At 40.6% G+C, this 22273-nt stretch overlaps 1 protein-coding gene across 4 annotated transcripts in view; it reads right to left on the bottom strand.

Annotated features, from left to right (window-relative positions):
- Positions 1-1314: 1314 nt before the first annotated feature.
- Positions 1315-22273, bottom strand: part of Txndc16 (thioredoxin domain containing 16) — a 73954-nt gene continuing 52995 nt past the window's right edge. For all 4 annotated transcript variants that reach the window (XM_057785993.1, XM_057785992.1, XM_057785994.1 and 1 more), the window contains 7 exons: positions 18175-18343; positions 17735-17871; positions 16982-17066; positions 15099-15237; positions 12451-12611; positions 11091-11281; positions 1315-3451 (listed from right to left, as the gene is read on the bottom strand). In XM_057785993.1, coding sequence (XP_057641976.1) covers positions 3186-3451; positions 11091-11281; positions 12451-12611; positions 15099-15237; positions 16982-17066; positions 17735-17871; positions 18175-18343 — 1148 coding nt within the window. In that variant the 3' untranslated portion in view covers positions 1315-3185. The remainder of the gene's footprint in view (positions 3452-11090; positions 11282-12450; positions 12612-15098; positions 15238-16981; positions 17067-17734; positions 17872-18174; positions 18344-22273) is intronic.

Raw genomic sequence — 22273 nt, 5'->3', positions numbered from 1 at the left:
TTGTGTTTTTGTTAAAACAGCGAGAACAAGGCCTGGAGAGATGGCCTAGAGGTTAAGAGCACTGGCTGCTCTTCCAGAGGTCCTGAGTTCAAGTCCCAGCAACCACACAGTGGCTCAAAACCATCCGTAATGAGATCTGGTGCCCTCTTCTGGCCTGCAGGCATACATGTAGGCAAAACACTGTACACATAATAAATGAATCTTTTTTTTAAATGAGAACAAAATGACTCACTGAATATAACAAGTGAAATTTGATCATATAATAAATGCTTTCAGGAAAAGGCACTGTCAGAGATATAGTTATTTCTCTGGGTTTTACCTTCACTTAGATTTTGGCCAGAAAATTTTGGTCTCTTATCAGCTGCTCGATCCTTTAAAGAAACTTTTGTTGCTTTTTTAAAAAATTATCTACCATTTAAAATTGTTTTCAGTATCACCATGTCTTAGTTCCTGTCCTATTACTGGCAAGCATTTAACTGGGGGTCTGCTTACAGTTTCAAAGGCTTAGTCCATGAGCATCGTGATGGGAAGCAGACAGCCATGGCATTGGAGCAGCAGCTGGGGGCTTTACATCCAGATTCACAGGCAGCATGCAAAGAGACAGAAATAAAGACAGACATAGACAGACACAGACAGAGAAACAGAGAGAGGTACACTGGGCATGGTGTGGACTTTTAAAACCTCAAAGCCCACGCCCAGTGATACATTTCCTCCAGCAAGGGCACACCTAATCTTTCCCAAACAATCTAACAACTGATGACTAAGCAGTCAAGAACGTAAGCCAATCAGGGCCACTCTCATTTAAGGCTTGTCCTCCTGAGCTTAGGAAATAGAAAACCTGTTGAGCTACTACGATGCATGAGCTCTCCACACACAGTTCCCAGAACAGCACCTGCCTTCTCAAGACCTGTTTAATTTTATATTAGATTCTGTGAGTACCCAGTACTCCTGTTTGCTTATGTCAGTCAAAGCTGAGATTCTGATGCTTGGAACCCAAGAAACTAGGCCAATAAAAGGTAAGTGGTCCAAGAGAAAAAGGAGAGACCACAGGGAGCACATGAAGAAAGTCTGAGATTGCTAAATCACAAAGGGGAGTGTACTGACGGCTGTCAAAGTACAGCTACATCGTGAACGAGCATGTTTTTGTGTGTCCAGTAAATGAGCATCTCAATGATAGGATGATATTAAGAGTTCACCCACACACCTCCTTCATCAGAAATAAATCAATGAGAATGAATGGCAGGAGCAGGGCACAACATGCTACTGGGAAAGTCAAGCAAGGATGATGAAAGCAGCAAACCAAGTATGTTACAATCAAACACTGTACAGGTTTATTGAAACTTAACTGTGAAATTCAAGTTAGGAAACTCATTTGTACTATGTAAGTCATACATGTAGAAAATGTAACAAACAAGATAACCCATGAAGAGAAATACAGTCAGTCACCAATTCCTATGTTTTCAACAAACACCTCAGAGAATGTGCAGTGTAACAGTGAGCCAGATCCACTACAAACACATCAGCCCAATGGCATGTGGTTTCAGATGAACAATTAACTGTTGTATAGTCCTGTACTCTCATCATAAAGGCAAGTCTTATAGCCCAGGGAAGACTAGCTGTTCTGTCCCAGGCTAAGAACTAAGAAGGATACATTTCAGGAATGACTCAGACAAGGCAGCCTCTTTTCTTGATATAAGATGGTGGCAGAATATTTAATTTCTATTTAATCTGAACCTTAGCAATCTAATTTAGAGAGATAAGAGCTCATTTAAGACTGCCTTATATAATGCACACTCACACACTCACACAGGAAGTTGCAACAGAGATTTAAAGTGCATGCATATGTTCACAAAAAGATGCACACAGAGAATAAAATGTATTTTTATGGGTAAATACAGAGATGCACACACAGTTTTACATATATTCTACATCCTTTTGTGGAGACTTTTTTTTTTTTGATTTTTTGAGACAGGGTTTCTCTGTAGCTTTTGGAGCCTGTCCTGGAACTAGCTCTTGTAGACCAGGCTGGCCTTGAACTCACAGAAATCCACCTGCCTCTGCCTCCCGAGTGCTGGGATTAAAGGCATACACCACCACCGCCCAGCTTTTGTGGAGACTTTTATTGCTTCTAGAAAGTATAAAAATTGGGGTTGGAGAAATGGTTCAGCAGGTAAGAGCACTGGCTGTTCTTGAAGAAGAACTTGGTTTGGTTCCCAGTATCAACATGGCAACTCACAACTATCCATAACTCCAGTCCCCAGGGATCCAATGCCCTCTTCTGACCTCTGCGAGCAACAGGCATGCATGTAGGGCATTTATATGTATGCAGGCCAACCACTCATACTCATAAAATACAAATAAATAAATCTTTAAGAAATTAATTTTTAATAATCAGCATAAGACAGCCACTAATTTTTAATATACCATAGTTACTGGGCAGATTAAGAAGATATTGGGATCCACTGTGCTACATGATAAGTGGACACAGGATTATGAAGCCTTGGCAGTACTGGCACTATGGGAAAGACAATTCTTTGATGGGGGAAGCTATCCAATGCAGAGTGCTGAAGAGCACCCCAACCTGTCAGTAGCATCCCTAAGTTATGATACTAAAACTGTCTCTTCACATTGACAAATATCCTTATGAGCAGAACTGAAAAGCAATGGTTTTAACATGACTACAAGAAAATAAATACAACTGCTAGCTATGATTTCACTGTAGAGTCAATGGTGATTCGGTAGAGCTACATCCCAGTTCTGATTCAAATACACATCATGGCTGGAACTAGGAGGATGACCCTGGTGTTTGTCTGCTAGGAGCTGCCCAATACAACAGTCATGTACCAGCTGGGACAAACACATACTCGAAACACAGCTCTCTATAGTGAGCAATGGCATTAAGTACAAAACGCACTGCATCTTGAAGAATTCATGAGAAAAAAGTAAATCTCTCAACATTCTTATATAAAGCTATCTGAGTTTACTTACCGGATGAAATACATTTTAAATACATTTTACCTGCTCAACTTATGGTTTTAAAGTGTAGCTACTAAGAAACTTTATGTATGTTATTTGTAGCACAACCCACTGAATGGCACTTATCGAGACTTGACATGGGTTAGTATTATTCTTAACAGAATGAACCTTGAGTTTCTTGAGCCACAGAGAGGGGTCAGGAGGTCCGATCATAACTCCTTGTGGTGCCGCGAAGACTCCTCTGCTTCCTTCGGCCAGTTACTCTTGTTCCAGTGCTTTATTCTGAGCACGTCAGCCGGTCCTCTTCTGGTTGTCGACGGACCTCCCTGAGGCTGCTCAGCACTCTCCTGCACCCCCTTTTCTTTCATACACTCCAGAACTTTCTTTGTGGGAGGCTGAGATGTAGGAGCATCCATCATACTTAGAAAATCAAAAGCTGGAAGAGGAGGTTTCCATTCCTGAGCAGATAAAGTTGCTGGAAGGAAGAGACAACCAGAGTGTCAACGATTAATGGAGATGAAATCACTGTATAAATATAGCTACAAAGTGTTTTATTTTGAAATGCATATTTGTAGGAGGCCCTCATTAGCATCACTCATCAAATCCATGTGGGAAGTGCAGTGTCAACTCCAGGGATTGGACTAGATAGCTTGCGTTGGACACAATGTCAGCATGCTAGAACATTCCAAAATCCCTGAAACAAAGGCAAATTGTAAAAGTCTGACTGAATTGAATAGACAAGAATGAGGCTCAATATGAAGAATTTCAGATACCATGCAGTTAGTACATGTCTTACATTGTTTTGCTGCTGTTGTTGTTATTGTTATAACAGAATAGTTGAATCTGAATCATTTCCAAAAAAAACAAAAGTTTATTTGGGCTCATGGTTCTAGTCTGGGAAGTTCCATCAGGGAACAGCATCTGGAGAGGACATCATAAAGCTTTAATTTAACTGTGGAAGCAGAAGGGGAGTGGGTGGGTATAGGAGAGAAATGAGGGTCCAATTCCTAGAGGAGCTAATCTAATGAAAGGCATTAACTGATTCATGAAGGCTCCCCCTTATAATCCAACGCCACTTACTAGGACCCACCGTCCAATATGGCCAAATGTTGACCAAATTTCAATCTGTGTGTCAATGTAGACAAACCATAGCAAGAGAAGTATACTACAATTAAAACTAGTTATAGTTAAATTAAAGAGCCAGGCATGGTAGTGCACACCTTTAACCCCAGCACTCAGGAGGCAGAGGCAGGCAAATCTCTGGGAGCTGTAGACCAACCTGGTCTACAGAGTGGGTTCCAAGACATCCAGGGTTTCACAGAGAAACCCTATCTCCAAAAATCACCCCCCCAAAAAAAGCTTTAAGAAAAAATAATTTATAAAATTGAGCAAAAGAAAATAGTCACTTATAAAGCAGTCATCCAGGAGTTAAGTTCACTTGCTGCTCTTGCAGATGGCCTGGGTTCCAGTCCCCAGTGCCCACACTGGGTGATTCGCAGCTGCTAGTAACTCCAGTTCTGGGGAACCTAACCCCTCTTCTGGTTTCTGAGGGCTGTTGCATGTACATAGTGCATACACATACTCAGATGAGCACCTGTGTACACACTTACACACAGTTGTAACAGGATCCCAGACTTAGGCCCCAAGACCTCAGTACAACTGACTCTACGACAGAAATAAGGCTGTAAAACTCAGTACGTAGACAGCACCACCTGCCAAAACTAAAACCAAGAACTAATCCATCCAAGTACACAGTTCTGGAAAGTCTCTAAGTGTAATTGCTTTTTGACTTCTGTAGTTCCAGTTCGGGCTAATTGTTCTTGTTAACTGAAGTATGTCAACCCAGAACATGGTTGGTGTCCTTAAAAGCTCACCCTGAGAAAGGCTCGGTGCTGCACTGGGAATAGTCCCTAGTCAGCTAATAAAGACTTTCTACTAGTTTAAATCCACTTCTGAGCAGTCTCCTCTGGTGAATACTCCACAAGAAAGTAATAAATAAGAAATCATCCATCCATACAATCCATCGTATCCATTTAGAAGACTAACATCGTAAAATTGTAAATTAAACCCTTAAAATTACAAACATCACCCACTCCAGTCTTGTCCTAAAAAGCATCCTGTCTTAATCTTACTTATTTTGTGAGACAAAGATCTCACAGTATAGCTTTGGCTGCCCTGGAACTTGATATGTAGAACACTCTGGCCTTAAGCTCACAGAGATGTTCCTACCTCTGCTTCCCAAGTGCTGGGATTAAAGGTGTGCACCACCACATCTGACCTTCTAGTCTATTTTTAAACACTTTGCATTCTGGCTAGTTTTATGTCAGGCTGACACAAGCTAAAGTCACCTGAGAGGAGGGAACCTCAATTAAGAGAATGCCTCCATAAGACTGGGCTTTAGGCAAGCCCGTGGATCATTTTCTTAATTAGTGGCTAGCCCTCCATGGCCTCAGTGGCAGCTCTACCTCTGGGTTTCTACCCTGCCAACTTCCTTTAATGACAGATTATGATGTGGAAGCATAAGAGAAACCCTTTCTTCCCTAAGCTGTTTTGGCCATGGTGTTTATCACAGCAAAAGAAACCCCAACAAGACTGCGTGTGGGGGTGTGTGCACGTGGAGGCCAGAAGTAAGCCATGGTGTCCACAGTGTCTTCTTCCATCACTCCCACCTTATTTACTGCACCCAGAGCTCACTGACTGAGCAGGTTCCACAGAGCTTATCTGCTCATTTAGACCAAACTCAGGCTGTCGGCTTCCACAGCAAGCACTTCACCAAGTGAACCATCTCCCTGGCTCTGAAAAGTAACTATTTCTATGACTAATTCCAGAAAAAAATACCTTCAAATATATTTAACATTGGGCTGGAGAGATGGCTCAGAGGGTAAGAGCACTGGCTGCTCTTCCAGAGGTCCTGAGTTCAATTCCCAGCAACCACATGGTAGCTCACAGCCATCTGTAATGAGACCTGGTGCCTTCCTTGCCAGCAGTACATTGTATGCTTAATAAATAAATCTTAAAAATATATATATATTATATATATATATTTAACATTGTTGCTCATACTAGTAATGCCTTAATCTTGAAGCATTTTCTGTTTTTAGGTTAACATCCTTTCCATACACTTTATGAAAACAAGTCCATTTTTAAAAGTTATAGACAGTAATAATTTTAAAGTGCCACGGTGTCAACTGAACTATAAATACACAGCAATTAGAAAATTTCCCTTAGGTGAGTGCAATGCAGTGAATCTTCACACTGTTTTCAAATACTGGTCATACTGTGTAGAGAATGATAGACTTTGGAGAACTTAGCCCTAAAAGGGATGTCTTTATCAACTTCCTCCCCTTGATGCTCACTAATCTATGCAGAAGAGGAGTCAGAAAGACTGTAAGAGCCAAGTCAAGGAAATAGCATCTTCCAAACACAACAGGCCTGATACATGTGTGAGGTCACAGAGACTGGGACAGCACGCAGAGGCCCACGCGAGTCTAAACCAGGCAAAACCCCAGCAGAGAGAAGGGGTGTGGACACAAAGGTTCATCCCTAATCCTGAACCTACTTGCAATAGAAACCTCCTGGGCAAGGGAAGATCAGTGTTCTCCAGTGGAGAGTCACTAGGTCTACCTACCACACTCCACAGCAGGCCCACGCCCAGGAGTAGCTGACCGAAACAAAGGGGACTCCATGGTCTTCCACTGTTGTTATTTGTTTTGTGAGTGTTTGGTTTGGTATTTTTTGTTTTACTGGTTATTTTGGTTTTGTTCTTTTTAATCTGTTTTGATTTTCATTTTGTTGTTACTGCTGTTTGTTGGTTGGATGGATGGGTCTGTCTTTTACTTTTTTTAGAGAAAAAATTAATATGAAGTTAGGTGAGTAGGGGGTTAAAAGAATCTGGGAAAGTTGAAGGAAAAGTATCATCAAAATACATTGTATGAAATATTTTAAATAATAAAATACTGATCCTTAGATGAGGAAAACTGGGCTACATTAGCTAACCAAAAAGTTTACAAAAAATTTAGTTGGCCTAATTAAAATATTTTTGAGAGAGAAACTAAGTAAGCACATGGAGTAAGCTTTTAGAAATAAGTTGTGGTAGGAGAATTTATATGATGTTACATGCAAAAATAATAAATGCTCTAAAAATACAAACTTGCACATCTCCTACAAATCAAGCAATCACCTTTGTAAGGTTCAGAGTACAAATGAAGTACAGTTTATTAGAGCTGAAAAACTCAAACAAAAATCTGCACTTCTCATATGCACTTGCTGACAGGCAATTTCTTCTACTCAACTATACCAATTTCGGCACATCACGGGGACATTAAATTATGTTACTCGTGGAATTCAGGCTTCAAAACAGGTACTGATAAATTACCAGATTACAAAGTGACCAATGGATGAAATTCTTATCTGGATGAAATGAACAGACAAGGGTAAGAGTGACTATGTGCATTGGCAATATGACTTAAATGTTTATTGAAGTGTCTTTAAGGAAAGTCTAGTTTAAGGGGAAGAAACATGCCATTTTTAAAGGCTAACCCCTGGAGCTTGACATTTCAATGCTGCTAATTATTGCTCAGGGAAATAAAGAAAGGTCTTAATGTTTTCAATTGAAAACAAATCTGTTCTCTGATCATGTGGCTGATACATTATTCATGAAATTATTAAGAACATAAAGAACAGTAGTAAACACTTCTTGACCCTTTATTTATATACCAGACATTATTTGCTCAATCCTTAAAGTAACAAAAGCATAATAATCTTCCCATACCAGGGCAAAGAAAGACTGAGGGACTGGACAAACTTACACACCAACTCTCAGTAAAAATGGCCAGTGGCCACAATCTCACGTGGTGCACGTCACTCTGGGAATATTCACTGTATTCCTAGAATGTCACTACAACTGGCCCAGCTTCTGACCCTCTCTCACAGCATGGTTAGTACAGGCCTGTCTAACAAAGAGTGTCCAGTCTGGCTAGCACAGAGGGACACAACACACAGGGGTGTGCCATTAAGTCTTATATGCTGCAGGAGTAACTTAACAGAAACACCAACACACAGAAATGATGGAGACCCTCCCTAGGTGAGGAGGTAAAGACACTAAAAACTGCACAGAAAGGATGCCAGACTCTCAGAAAACTCTCAAAAGGACTGTGATTCTTTCAGAAAAACTGGCAACAGTTGTGGTAAAAGCTCTCAGGATGTCCTTGCCAGGAAGACCTGAACACAGATAATACCTTCAAGTTTATACGTTACAAAGTTTCTAAAAATAGCCTTACTTGACTATTAAGTAACTTTGTGATGTATCAGAGTAGGAAATGTGCATCTCTCCACGTAGCAAAGGAAAAAAACAACAGAAAGCATGGAAACTGGGTCATAAGCTCACAGCTGTATTTTGAGCATCCACCGTTTCTAAAGCCGAAGTATTTGAGATGCACCCATCTCTACTTGAAGAGTCCATAGGGCTTGCCCCTGAAAACAAAGTGGCAGCACTCACATGACCCTGTAAGGAGGCGACACAGACAGGACAAGCATCTGCAGAGTGCAGGGGCTACAGATAAAAGGGTACACTCTCATATGTCAGAAAGGACCAGGAGCCTCCTTCCACATTATGACTAATGCTAAATAGGCAATTTTCTCCGTTTCTAAGAAAATATTACAGTCAGTGAACTACCTTAGAAATTCACACGAAAGTATCAACAAGTTATCATCCTAAAGGGACATAGGATAGCCAAAACAATTTAGAGAATAAAGAATGGAGTCAGAGGAATTAATGTCTCAATAAAAAAAAAAACAACCCTACTCCAAAGCAACAGTAATGGTGTGGTGTGACCACAGACAGAGACATGGAAATGAGCAGTGTGGTAGAACACAGGCAGGGACATGTAAATTATTTCACAGTAGCATTATTCATAAGAACCAAAATTGAAGGTGACCTACCACATGATGAACAGTACTCACAATGTAGTGTCTTCATATGGTGAAATATTACCTGCCTATAAACAGCAATGACTGCTTATCCATGCCATAGCATGGTTATTCTTTGAAATCTGCACCCCAAGAGATGGTCAGACATAAACACCCACATATGATATTATTCATTAGTACTACAGGTTAAATATTAAAGCTGGAATAGCTTGTGGATGCTAAAATGTCAAGATATCTATATTCCTATGTTCACTATAGCATTATTCATTAATATGACCCGTGCCTGTTAAAAAACAAATGTTGAGTGCACACAATGGAATGCTATTCATTCTTTAAGTAGAAGAAAATCATGTAATTTGTGACAATGTGGATGAACCTTAAGGGCATGACACTCAGCAAATTACTCTGGGTATAGAAAGACAAATACAACACGACCTCACTTAAATGAAGAAATTTAAAATAACCAAACTCACAGATGTAAAGAAACCCCAAGTTACGGAGGGAGGGAAACTACAAATGGGGAGATGCCGGCCAAAGAACACAAAACTTGTTAGACAGAGAAAGCTTTCTGGAACTCTGCTGTAGAGCAGACACTGCAGTAAACAGTACATTACACAAACATGAAAATTCCTTACAGTAGACTTTTCTCTTTTTTGCATGTATATATGCAGGCACTGTGCAAGACTGTATGTTTACATGTGTGTGTGTCTGTCTGTGTATGCAGGTACATGCGCACATGTCTGTACACATGGAGACCACAGGTTGACCTGAATCTTTATCCACCTTAAATTTTGAGGCAGAGTCTCCTGTGTGAGCACAGAGCTGGCAGTTAGCCTAGTTAGCCAGGTTGCTGTAGGGATCCCCAGCCTCTGCCTCCTGTGTGCCGGTGTTTCAGGCAGGCAGCCTCACCCACTCAGCATTTATGAAAGTGCTGTGGGTTCAACTCCTGTCCTCAAGCCTGTTTTACCTGGTAAGCCATCTCTCCAGTTCAAACAGTAGATTTTAAATGATCTCATCACAAAAAAAAATAATAAGTGTGTGAGGTAACAAATGTTAATTGGCTTGATTTAATCATTCCCCAGTACATGTATCTATTAAAATATCATGCACATCATAAATATAGAGATTTCCATTTGTCAGTTTTTAAAATTGTCCCTGGGGCTGGGTAGAGTGCTCAATGGTCCGAGTCTCTTTGGACTAACATCAAAGTTGGACAGACCTGGTGGCTGTCTATAATCTCAACACTTAGAAAGCACAGAAAGGGAATTCTAAAGCAAGCTGGCTAGATTAGTCAGAATAGTAAGCTCTGGGATAAGGGAGAGATCCTATCTCAATTAATGAGGTGCAGACAGTTGAGGAAGACATCTAATGTCATCTTACCTTAAATTATCCTGTCTATCTCTTGCAAAAGACATCTTTTTATCTTTCTCTATTTCTGTATACCTTAGTTTTACTCTTACAGCTGTGTAGCTGACCACTAACGCCCTCCTTGATCTCTCTTGCTCCTCCTTTTTTTTCCTCCCAGAATTCTACTTCTATTTATTCCCTCTTCCTGCCAGCCCCGCCTGTCCTTTCTCCTGCCTCACTACTGGCCGTTCAGCTCTTTATTAGGCCATCAGGTGTTTTAGGCAGGCAAAGAATCACAGCTTCACGGAGTTAAATGCAGCATAAACAAAAGCAACACACCTGAAAATAATATTCTACAGCAACTCACTTCCTATAAAACTAGGTATTTTCTTACAGTTATAGAAAAACAACAAATTTCATGCATAAGAAAAGACTGTATGCACACTGTCCTGTGACACTTGCAATTTAAAGATGTATGAAGGTGGCACCATGGATTGGACTTTGGCAGGTCAATGTTCCCAATGTGACAATTCTTTAAAGTAGATATATTACGAGATTCACATGTCTGAAGACACTGGCAACGTACACAAGCAACATGGACTTAACAAATCAGTATCCTAAAGAAAGAGGCCTTAGTAGGTGAGGCAGAGGTCTCCATTAGGGATCCGGGGACTGTTCACAGACTGTTCACGATGGTGTGCAACCAATACATTAATACTTATACAGCAATATAAACATTACAGCCTTACTCATTCTCATCTTTATTAGTTATGATTAACATTAAAAATCTATGCAACAAAATACAGAATTAAATGTACTGAAGAAGACAGAAAACTTACTGATAGGATTTTCTAAGCCCGCTCCTAATTTTCTAAGCCACAATCTCAGGTTTTGTTCCGTTATAGACTGAGGTGAAGGAAATGCATACACTTGGCCTCCTGAATGCAGATTCACCAAAAGCAGCTGAGGAAGTGGGGGCAGAGAGCCAAAATATGCCTTCAAGATTCCCCTCCCCACTGGAGTATTCTTTCTGCAAGAAGGCAGGATTGAATATGTCAATTATTCCTTCTGTGACAAAAAGATAATAATAATCATTTACAGAACAGTAAACTTCAATTATTAGCCTATCCGTAAGCTTATGAAAAGACTTCTCCAAGACCAAGAAGTCTACTATTAAATTAGTAATCAAATTCCTTTAAAAATTTTTGTGACATGGGGCAGTCTATCATGGGAGGAAAAAAAAGACAGCCAGTGACTTTCCATGAAACTCAAGAACCCAAAGCCTTATCAACACAGGCTTGAGACAATAGGTTCCCCTTAGAAGTTTAGCTAAGTACTTCATTGTGTGTCAGCCCCAAACTAACCTGTTACATAACTATAACAGGATGCTCCCTTCTACAAAGACTTCTTTCCCCTAAAAGTGTGCTTTTCCTCGGGAATGGGGGGAGGTTAATTGCATATTAAAGAGCTAAGAGAATAGCTCTGTTCCTACAAGGAACTACACATTAAAGATGTCCAGCTTCCCAATACAGCAGGTTTCACACGACATAAAACACTTTAGGTATCTACAGTGGTAGTTACCTAGGCAAACTTGCTTCAAGAGTGAGATGCTAATAAGACTTCACAACAAAAATGTGCATTGCCACATTTTTGCTACTTTTCAAGCAAGTTTTATTAAAAAAGAAAGCATATCTCAAGGGTCATGTGTGCACCTATGGACTGTATTCACAGACATTTAATAAAATACCAGTCATTCTAGAAAACATGCCAAAAAAATACCACTGAGTGAAACCCTTCTCTAATGCTCTGGGGTGACTTTAAGCAAACTGAAGTTTGTAAATATCACAAAGCTTGCTTTCTTATTTGCCACTGTTTTCAACGGACATCAACTACTTTAAAATCAGAAAAAATATTGCCTACAACTATTTTAGGATAACAGTCAAGTCTAAACAAGGTCATCTTGAAACTTACCTGAGAAAGTTAGTTATAAAAATATCATGATAATAAATTTGGTCCCATGCTAACTACAAAGGTTATGGAATTTCATTTCCTGATGAAAATGTAATAACTGTATTTCCTTTATGTAGCTCAGAGTGGCCTTGAACTCATGAGTGCTGTGATTACAGGTATGCACTGCACCACAGGCTTCCCCACCCTTTACCTCATAGGTCAAAACAAAATCACTCAACATATACTTACAAATTTAGCCAGCAAGGGGTAAATGAATCCAACTGCTTCTGTCTCATCAGTGCCAGAGCTATGTTCCTATACTGAGGGTTTATGCTGCCATCACTGAACAAGATAAGCAATGGTCTCTGAAGTCTTAAATATGCGGGAAGATTTTCCACAATGATTTCTGGCTGTTAAAGAAGAAACATCTGAAATCCCTCAAACAAAAATCATGGGCACAATACAACAACAAGTATAAACAATGCTCAAGTCATTCATGTGATTTCAGCTCATAAAATGTAATTCAAACATCTTCATTCAGAGATTTGAACACAGTAAGTAAATCTTAAGCACTTCAAATTCAATCCTACCTCATGGTAATGAATTATAGTCAAAATAAAATTACTAGCAGACCTTAGGAACATATTAGCTTTAAGAACATATTAAGCAGTGGTGGCACATAACTTTAATCCCAGCACTGGGAAGGCAGAGGCAAGTGGATCTCTGTGAGTTCAAGGCCAGCCTGGTCTGCAAAGTGAGTTCCAGGACAGCAAGGGCTACACAGAGAAACCCTGTCTAAAAAACCAAAAAGAGGACACATTAGCTGATGCCTCTATAACAATTCATGCTGAACTCTGAATCCAGATTAGCTAATACACACTTAATAAGCAAAACTCTTTCATACTCTCTTCTAGTAAAGTTTTCTGGTTAAAACATAAGCTAAAGTTGACTTCTTGATGCTTGTCTATATAAGGATGTAAGGTCTCTCAGTCCCAGCATCAGGTCTGCCTGCATGCCACCGTGTTCTCCACCATGATGATAGTGGACCCCTGAAACTTGATTTGCAGCCTAGATCCTACAATCCCCAGGATGGAACTCATTACCTCCAATGCAACAGCAGCTAGGTGTATGAAGTGAAGGCCACTACCTCGTGTGATCCAGGGGTTTATTAAATACAAAAGTATACTTTGAAGGGCTAAATTATAATAAATCACTATTATGACAAAATTAAATAATCAGAATTTACAAAGAAAAAAACATAAGCTAAATGTTGAAATTATAACCTTTTCCCCACTATCCACGATTAGCTTACTTTTTCCAAACAGGAATATTTTGGAAGATTAAAATAATTAAGGTTGTGCTAAAACAAACCTCAAAGCCAATCTGACCTCTTCTGAGTTTAAAGAGACAGAAAGGAATTTAGTAAGGAGAAAGTAATCTAATCTTCCACCATTTTTAGCACTGTCTTCGGAGAGCATCCTGCAGTGAATCCAGCGCAGTAGCACTGAGCCCCCTGGAGGCACCTGTGAGCTAGAAACATCATCTCACATCAGATGGAAATGTTCCCAGAGGCTCAGTGGGACAGGAAGCTTAACTCCAAAGAGGCATACTGCCTACCAGCTTTCTCCTTCACTGGGTCACCAGAAACTCTCATTAACAACCTGACATTTTAGATAATGCCAATAACCTTTGTACAGTATTCATCTTCAAACATCATTAGTTCTCAAATTACCTTCCCTCTGCCAAACATTTCTCTTCCACTCTTCATATTTAAAATCATCATCCTACATTTTCCTATACCGCAAGCTAAATACTAGGTCTGTTTTTCAAATCCCCTAGGCCGGTTTTCTGCGCTACCTACTGTCTATCTTTTACTCGTGACACATTCCCCTCCTAAAGGCTGACAGATCTCACTGAGCCCCAGAAACATGAGATGAGGATGATGACTTCCACTCAACTCATTTACTAAGAACTAAGAATCTTGACACATGATGCTAGGTGCTTCTTAAGGAACTTTCCTGCCGACACAGAGTTTATACATTAGAAGAGAAAGGTATTGAAACTGCTGTGATCCTTGAGCGCTTTTCATGCTTGACTGTAAGGAAGCCTTCCTGTCAGAAAGACACGGTGGGGGACTGAGAGATAGTAAAGAACAGGCAGAGAGCTGCTAAGACTACATGCGGGGCATCAGGGAGCTGAAGGAAGTCAGTGTAGGGAAGGCAAGTGGCAAGTGTAACCATGGGAGCACACAGGAGCACCTCAGTAGTCTTCTGGCATTTTAAAGCTGTACAGATTGCTGAACATCTGCCAGATGCCCTCTACAAAGTGGCATTCCTCTGCCATTCAGTCGAACCCCTAGAGAGTCTGCACCTCACACATAAGAAACTGGGAGCATGCCGGGCAATGGTGGCGCACGCCTTTAATCCCAGCACTCGGGAGGCAGAGGCAGGTGGATCTCTGTGAGTTCGAGACCAGCCTGGTCTACAAGAGCTAGTTCCAGGACAGGCTCCAAAGCCATAGAGAAACCCTGTCTCGAAAAACCAAAAAAAAAAAAAGAAAGAAAGAAAGAAACTGGGAGCAGCAAAGGCACCACAGAGCCAATAAAACTCGGAGGAATTTGCAACCAGAAAGTCTGCATCTCTAGACCATCTGCATTAGGACAAGGTTCACCCTACATTGGATACTTTGGCCCCAGAAAGCCATGTAAACTTACAGCAGCAAACACGAAAAGCTGTGTACATAATCAATGAACAGCAAAATCAAACCAAACAGTATTCACCCACAGAACAGGACACCCCAGTGCCTCCAAAAGCTGAAAACGTGTATGCTAATATATTACCATTTATCAATGTGGATTTTACTTCAAATAACTTTCTTATTCTAAACGATATACTCACAAATGGTTCCAGTGGTGCATTTGCTAGGATGTGAGCCATGTCTTGCATTGAGGTGCTGGCTAGTGGAACACTCTCTATTCTGCCTTCTCTGGGTCTGGCCAGCAGCATGGCTGGGAGAGGTGCACCATATTTATTTGACCTATGGAGAAATATACTATCAAAATTCACAACCAAAACATATCAAGTCACCAAAAACATGAAGAACCAGCCCAGCACCTCCTAGTGGAGGCAGCACAGGGAAGCCTCGTTGCTAGCTAGTGAGATGGTATAAGCTACAGTGTCCACTGTTAGAACAGAGAAGAGGGGATCACGAGTTTGAAGCCAGCCCAGGCTATACAATGAGACACTGTCTCAAACAACTAAAGTTTAAAACTTTAAAATGCCCTAGTGCTAAGTAGAAATTAATCTGTTTCCAGACAAATTGATATGTGAGGTTATCTGAGAAAAATTAGGAGTCTTAACAATCTCTGTTAAAAGAAAATGACAATAATCTAATGCTCTCTTCTCTACAACTCACCCCCAGGAAAATGTGAAGTAGAACCTGGAACATGGTGTGTGGCTCTCCACCTTCCTGGACTGCTCATCACAGGCCCGAGTAAGCAGGGCACCAATGGCAAGGCCACAGTCTGCCAGGTACGATACTCAGTGCCTTATCTATCTTCATTTAATAGTCTGAGCACTTCTAGAAGTAGTCTCTGCCACCTGTCTTAGAGCTGAATGGGGTTCAGAGAGCAAAGACCAGCAGGCAAAGAACTCCTGAGGTGCTCTAGACAGTGTGTGAAGAACCCACTTTTGCTACTAAATCTGATAAAATCCAAATCCTCTAAATCAAGAGAAAATTGTGTTGTGTGCCATTGCCAGTAAGTGTGTATGAGAACAAAGTATAGACACTACAATACCATAAAGGTTGGCAAAGACCCCACTACAGATCACCCAGAGGGGACACCAAGTTGATGAGCTAGCTGGCTATAAACCACACACTCTGAAAACAGCATTGTCCCAGCTCTTTATATCTTGGATGCAAATTAACAGCAGAAAATAGTAGGTGGCTATAGTTTATCAGATAGATAGGTCTCCTTTTTCCTGGTTCAGTAATACTTTCTACAGAAAATGACTAATTTCACAAAATGATCTAAAGTTTCCTTATTGAGAAGTGTTCAAAATGAAACATTTGCACTCCAACATCAGAATTAGCAACACTGTAGCCAGAAAAATCAAAAGCACAAACTACTAATGTTTAATAAGTCCACTTGTACCAAAAAATGAATTGTCCAGATGAATATGATGTGTATTAATATAAGTCTCCAAATGTGCAATACAGGCCTCCATTCTATAGCAATAAACCAATAAAGCATTTTGGTAACCCACAGCAATCCCATCCACTGGTAGAACAACTGAAGTTTTAATATAATTTTACATATTCTTTGATGGCAAATAAAAAACTCATCAAAAAGTAAAATTCTCAACACTATAAAGATTCCAAAGGCAACTTAAAGCACAAATATCAGGACACAAAAGTGAAAACTTTTATAGGAGCAAAAATAAGTATAATCACTTCTGTGGATGCTTCAAAATAAGTATGAGTCCAAGATAACTCTTACAGGCACTTCAAAGGGGTTTTTAGAGAGCTTAACAGCATGCACTTCCCAGACATCTTCCTGGAAGAAAATTAAAAATTTAGAATACTGGGGTACAGATGGAAGCAGAGGGGGCAGGAAGATGGGAGACCAGGCTAAGTGTAAATGAAATTCCAGACACCTGTCATCTTGCACATTGGCTGAAAATTAACTCAAGAGTCTCCTTAATCCCCATATGAACTGTGAAGTGGCACATTCTATTGAATCATTTCATCTGCCCCAGGAGTAGAAGAGCAATAAACTTACAGTATCCAAACGTCATCCTCAGAATAAACTCCTGTGATGACAGAGCCTCTCAGCTGCTTTCCCGCTTCCCTGAAACGTTCTTTTGCTGCACAGACACAGTCAAGAGAAGCTTGTGAAACTAGCATTATGTGTGCTAGGCAGCTAACACAGGCTTTACAGATGGCAGAACTTCATTACCATTAAATTACCAAGATTAATACTTAAGTGCAGATATGCAACAGCTAAAACAAACCTGTTTTGTGACACTGTTGCTAAAGAGATATCTATTGATATGATAGAACCATGGTTTTCTAAAAAAAGAAAAAAAAACTCTCTAAATGTCATTTTTAAGGTTTATAGCACTCAGAGGCTAGAGAAATGGCTCAGCAGTTAAAAGCACTGATTGCTCTCCCAAAGAACCTGGTTTCAATTCCCAGCACCCACATGGCTGGCATCTCACACTCGACACAATTTGAATTCCAGGGCTTTTGACACCCTCACACAAACATACACTCAGGCAAAACACCAATGCATATAAAATAAAAATACATTTTTGCATTTAAAAATACGTATAGCACTCTAATCATATAGAATGCCCAAGTAAATAGTTGGTATTTTTAATGTACTGCTCAAGCACGGAAAATGGACACAGCTGTCTTTTCACATATAGTCTGGAGAGAGAGATGGACCTTAAAATTGCAAACACACGCACACATATTTACCACACGTGAAGCAAACATGAAATAAAATAAAAAAGGGAAAGTAGCAACTTACCTGATATCATGGCTGGACTAAAGAGCCCCAGTATTGACACACTCGTAAAACTAAACAGGTCTTTATATAACTCCCCATGTAAGTATTTTTCTGCTTCTTGAATGGATGCTATATTCACTGGGCAGGAAATCCTGTTTCTGGATAAATATATAACTATATTCAAAATTAATTTTTAAAGTTTTTTTGCAGTTTGTAAAAACATATAGAACATAACAAGTAGTACATTACACAGACGACTGGACAAAATTATTCTTTTTTTAAAAAAAAAATCTGTCTTTTTAGATGAAAGTGATAGACCACGCAGGAAGTTTCACTGTCAGTATCCACCCTGCGGTCTCAGTCTAGTATCCTCTTGTACCTATTAGAAGCGTATCAGCAAAGAGTGGAGTTGAGCTGCAGACCTCAAACCTAGACCTCTTTGAGTGAAGCTGAATACTCACATCTGAATGAACTTCAGGAGATCTTTAGTTCCCAACATGCCCGCATAAGACACTGGGCTCTCGCCTTCTTTATACAACTTTACCGCAGGAAATGCAGTGACGTTTTGCTTCGTACATACATCAGACCAATCTGCGCAGTTTATCCTAGTGAGAAGGATGGTGGATGTGCCTGGATTAAAGAAAAACGCACATTCTATAAACACCAATGCAGAACGCTCATCGCTTAGTTTCCCTATCTACTAGTCCCACTCATTTCAAGCACCCAGCAGGAAATACTCCCGCAGGACTCTCTTCCCCTATCTCTACAGCTCCTCCCCTTTGGACCTGTCAGTAGGCTCCTCTATTCCTGGGGTTGGGACCTTCTTAAGCCTGAGTCTAAACTGCTTTTCCTCTTGATTCCACACTCTCTTTTTCAACATCCCAGGAAAGACCAACAATCCAATACAGCCTACACTTGTACCTCTGGCCTCAACGTCTCCTTGAAGTTCCAAACCCAGCTATCTTTAGTGGTGTCTCTGTCACGCTGTGAATAAACACATTCTGAAACTCTAAAGTAGAAAACAAAGTAGTTTCCATTCTGTGTAGAGATGAAGGGGCCACTCTTGTGCAGCCAAGAAAACAAAAACGAAGCAATTTCTTTCACATCTCCTTGTTCCTAAGTGTCCCACGCCTACCCAGTCAGTATCTTGTCAATTTTAACCACTCCAGTTTTACATGTTTCTAATTATTTTTTATTTACATTTATTGGCAGCATTATTCTTTTTTCTGGGTAAAAATGGGCTTCCAATTAATTCCCCAAATTCAGTATCTTAAAATATTCCTAGAGATACCATTTTCAAACTGTTCTGGGGACCAGTAAACTCCTCCTCACCAATCCCCCATCCCTGTTTTGCTACCAGCCCTCCCCTACCAAGCTTTGTAGTGTAGGTACGTGATAACATGACACTATGTCATGGGCGCCATGCCTGGCGCCCCACCTGCACCAGCTCCCTCTTCTACATGCTATGATATTACTCAACTCCTCATCAAGTTTTGTAGCTCAGTATTTGCATTTCTGATTACTGTCTGTCCCTGTGAATGAAGAGAACTCCTTGGCAGAAGGGACTGTGCCTGTACTCTTCACCGTCAAGGCTTCAGTCTGGGGCCTCAGGCACCAGCCCCATCTAAAGCCTACAGTCTCCTTTCGGCCTAGGAAAATGCATAGGACATAAAGCATAATTCTTACTTATTCAGCAACAAAATATGTACAGTTCTATGAAATATACAGATCATTGGGTGGAAATAAACTTTAAAAATCAACTAACACAAGCAACACATAATTAAGCTAAGAAAAAAGAAATAAATTCATTCTAATAAAAAAGAGCTAATGAATAATTAAGAAATCTGTATCAACTTAGGGCATTCATGTATACTAAAACTCTATGACTCAAATTATGAAATATACTGCTTTTGTATCTTATAATAAAAGGTTTTTAAATTTTATTTGTGTGTGTGGTGTTTTGCCTGAAATGCCTGTGCACAATGTGCATGCCTGGTGCCCATGGAGGCCAAAATGGGCATCAGATCTCCTGGAATTAGAGTTACAGATAGGTGTGAGCTGTCATGTGGGTGCTGAGAATCAAACCTGTGTCTTCTGGAAGAGCAACCATCACAGCTATAAAAAGTTTTGAATAATGGAGACTACCTATGCTTTAAAAAAGTCTAGCTCCCAAAAGCAGTAACATCGCTTCAGATTTTATGTTGCCTCTGCTTAATAAAACGTAAGGCATAAGATTCACCACTATAAAAAACAATGGCTTCTCGAATTTTGCATGCAAATGGATGGAAATAGAAAATACTATCCTGAGTGAGGTAACTCAGACCCAAAAAGAAGATCATGGGATGTACTCACTCATAATTGGTTTCTAGCCATGGATATGGGCCACTGAGTCTATAATTTGTGATCCTAAAGAAGCTAAACAAGAGGGTAAACCCAAGGAAAAACATATAGATATCCTCCCAGCTATGGGAAATAGACAAGATTGCCAGGCAAAAAATTGGAATCTGAGGGGTGGGGTGGGATGGGGGTAAGGGGAGATGGGGAGAGAAAAATGTGAAGGAGAGGATGAGGGGAACTGGGGGAATCTGGGTGATTGGGGATAAAGGAAGGTTGGATAGGGGAGCAGGGAAACTCATACCTTAGGTAAGGGAGCCACCTAAGGGTTGGCAAGAGACTTGAACTTGGAATGGCTACCAGGTTCCCAGGGCAATGTCCCCAGTTAGTTCCTTGGGGCACCTGATGATAGGGAACCTGAAATGAAGCTATCCTATAACCATACTGATGAATATCTTGCATATCATCATAGAACCTTCATCTAGCGATGGATGGAGATAGAGACGGAGACCCACACTGGAGCACCGGACTGAGCTCCCAGGGTTCTGATGAGGAGCAGAAGGAGGGAGAACATGAGCAAGGAAGTCAGGACCATGAGGGGTGCACCCAACCACTGAGACAGTGGGGCCGATCTATTGGGAACTCACCAGGGCCAGCTGGACTGCGACTGAAAAAGCATGGGATAAAACCCGACTCTCCGAACATGGCGGACAATGAGAGCTGATGAGAGGCCAAGGAGAATGGCACGGGGTTTTGATCCTACTTCATGTTCTGGCTTTGTGGGAGTCTAGACAGTTTGGATGGTCACCTTCCTAGACCTGGATGGAGGTGGGAGGACCTTGGACTTTCCACAGGGCAGGGAACCCTGACTGCTCTTGGGACGGGAGAGGGAGGAGAAGAGGAGTGGGGGGAGGGGGAGAGGGGCGGGAGGAGGGGGAGGGAAGTGGGAGGCGAGGAGGAAGTGGGAAAATTTTTTTTTCAATAAAAAAAATATATATATAAAAAAAAAGATTCACCGCTATAGTCCTGGTACTTCGCAAGCACACATCCCATAAAAATGTGGGGATGTAGACTGTTATTCTTTGCAGGTATATTAAAAATGGCTAAACCAAAGTACAATACTACCCAAACATTAAATGAACTAATAAACAAAGGTACAAGCTCTTCCTTCTAAAAGCAGACCTGCTAGCTGTTTGTCTGCAGTTCTACCCCTGAATCTTGCCGTGCAGTGAAGCCTGCTCATCCGCAGCATCATAACTGCCTCCTAAGTGTGGAGCCCAGTGAATACTACTGCATCCTTCTTTTCCACTGCGACTGTTCTCAGCATCAGTTTCTCCTAAACTCTTCTCTCAAAAACCAAAGCTGATTTTTCTTTTAAATAAAAAGGAGCACTGATATATGTTATTTAAAGTTATAGGACTCCTGATACCAAAGGAATTAGTTCAAAGAAAGTAGATATTTCAGTCAACAGTCTAATACACTTAGGGTACTACATCCATAAGTTTCACTAATACATTAACTTCAAATAGAATTTCTAATCTGAAAGGGGGATATACCTAGTGACTATGTAGGTACAAAAAATAAAAGAAAAAGAAAATCTGACATTTGCTGCCACCTTGTGGGTGAGGAAAAAATACTCATAATCTTGAACTTAAAAAAAGGGCTTTTTCTCAAGAGGCCAACATCAAAGACAAAATATAGAATTAATGTCCAAAATACTACAATATCTTTATAACTTAAAAATTGACAGTACAAGTTGAGTTATCATGTTGGTAATGCACATGCTTGGAAATAGGATGGTCAAAGATATGGTTACATACTGAGGCTGTAGTCAATGATCTGCCTGGATGGTTGGGGACTTGGAAGGAGTAGGATTGAAAGTTGGTAAGAAAGACATTTGGGGAAAAGGTATATGGATAGAGCTCACCAAATTGGCAAAGGCTGCAAAGACAGTTTGGTGCCCCATATAAATGCCCATCAAAAGGTGAGGTGTTCAACAATCAAGTTGACAGGACGACCTATACTGTGGAGAGGCAGCCTCTTTCTCTGGCTATCCCAGTGGACCCATCGTTGTAGACATGAAGCTTATGCATGAGCTCAATAACATGGACTTCTACTCCCCAAAGCTGACCTGGCTACAGCTGCTGCTGAATGCTAGATCTACCAATAGTAGAGAGCACTGAGTACGCATATATATGGCAGAATTCCCCCAGGTGCCTAGGTAGC

This window comes from Chionomys nivalis, chromosome 12 (assembly GCF_950005125.1).
Source record: "Chionomys nivalis chromosome 12, mChiNiv1.1, whole genome shotgun sequence".
Lineage (NCBI taxonomy): Eukaryota > Metazoa > Chordata > Mammalia > Rodentia > Cricetidae > Chionomys > Chionomys nivalis.
The sequence above is the reverse complement of the archived record's forward strand: the minus strand, read 5'-3'. Positions and strand labels throughout refer to the sequence as shown.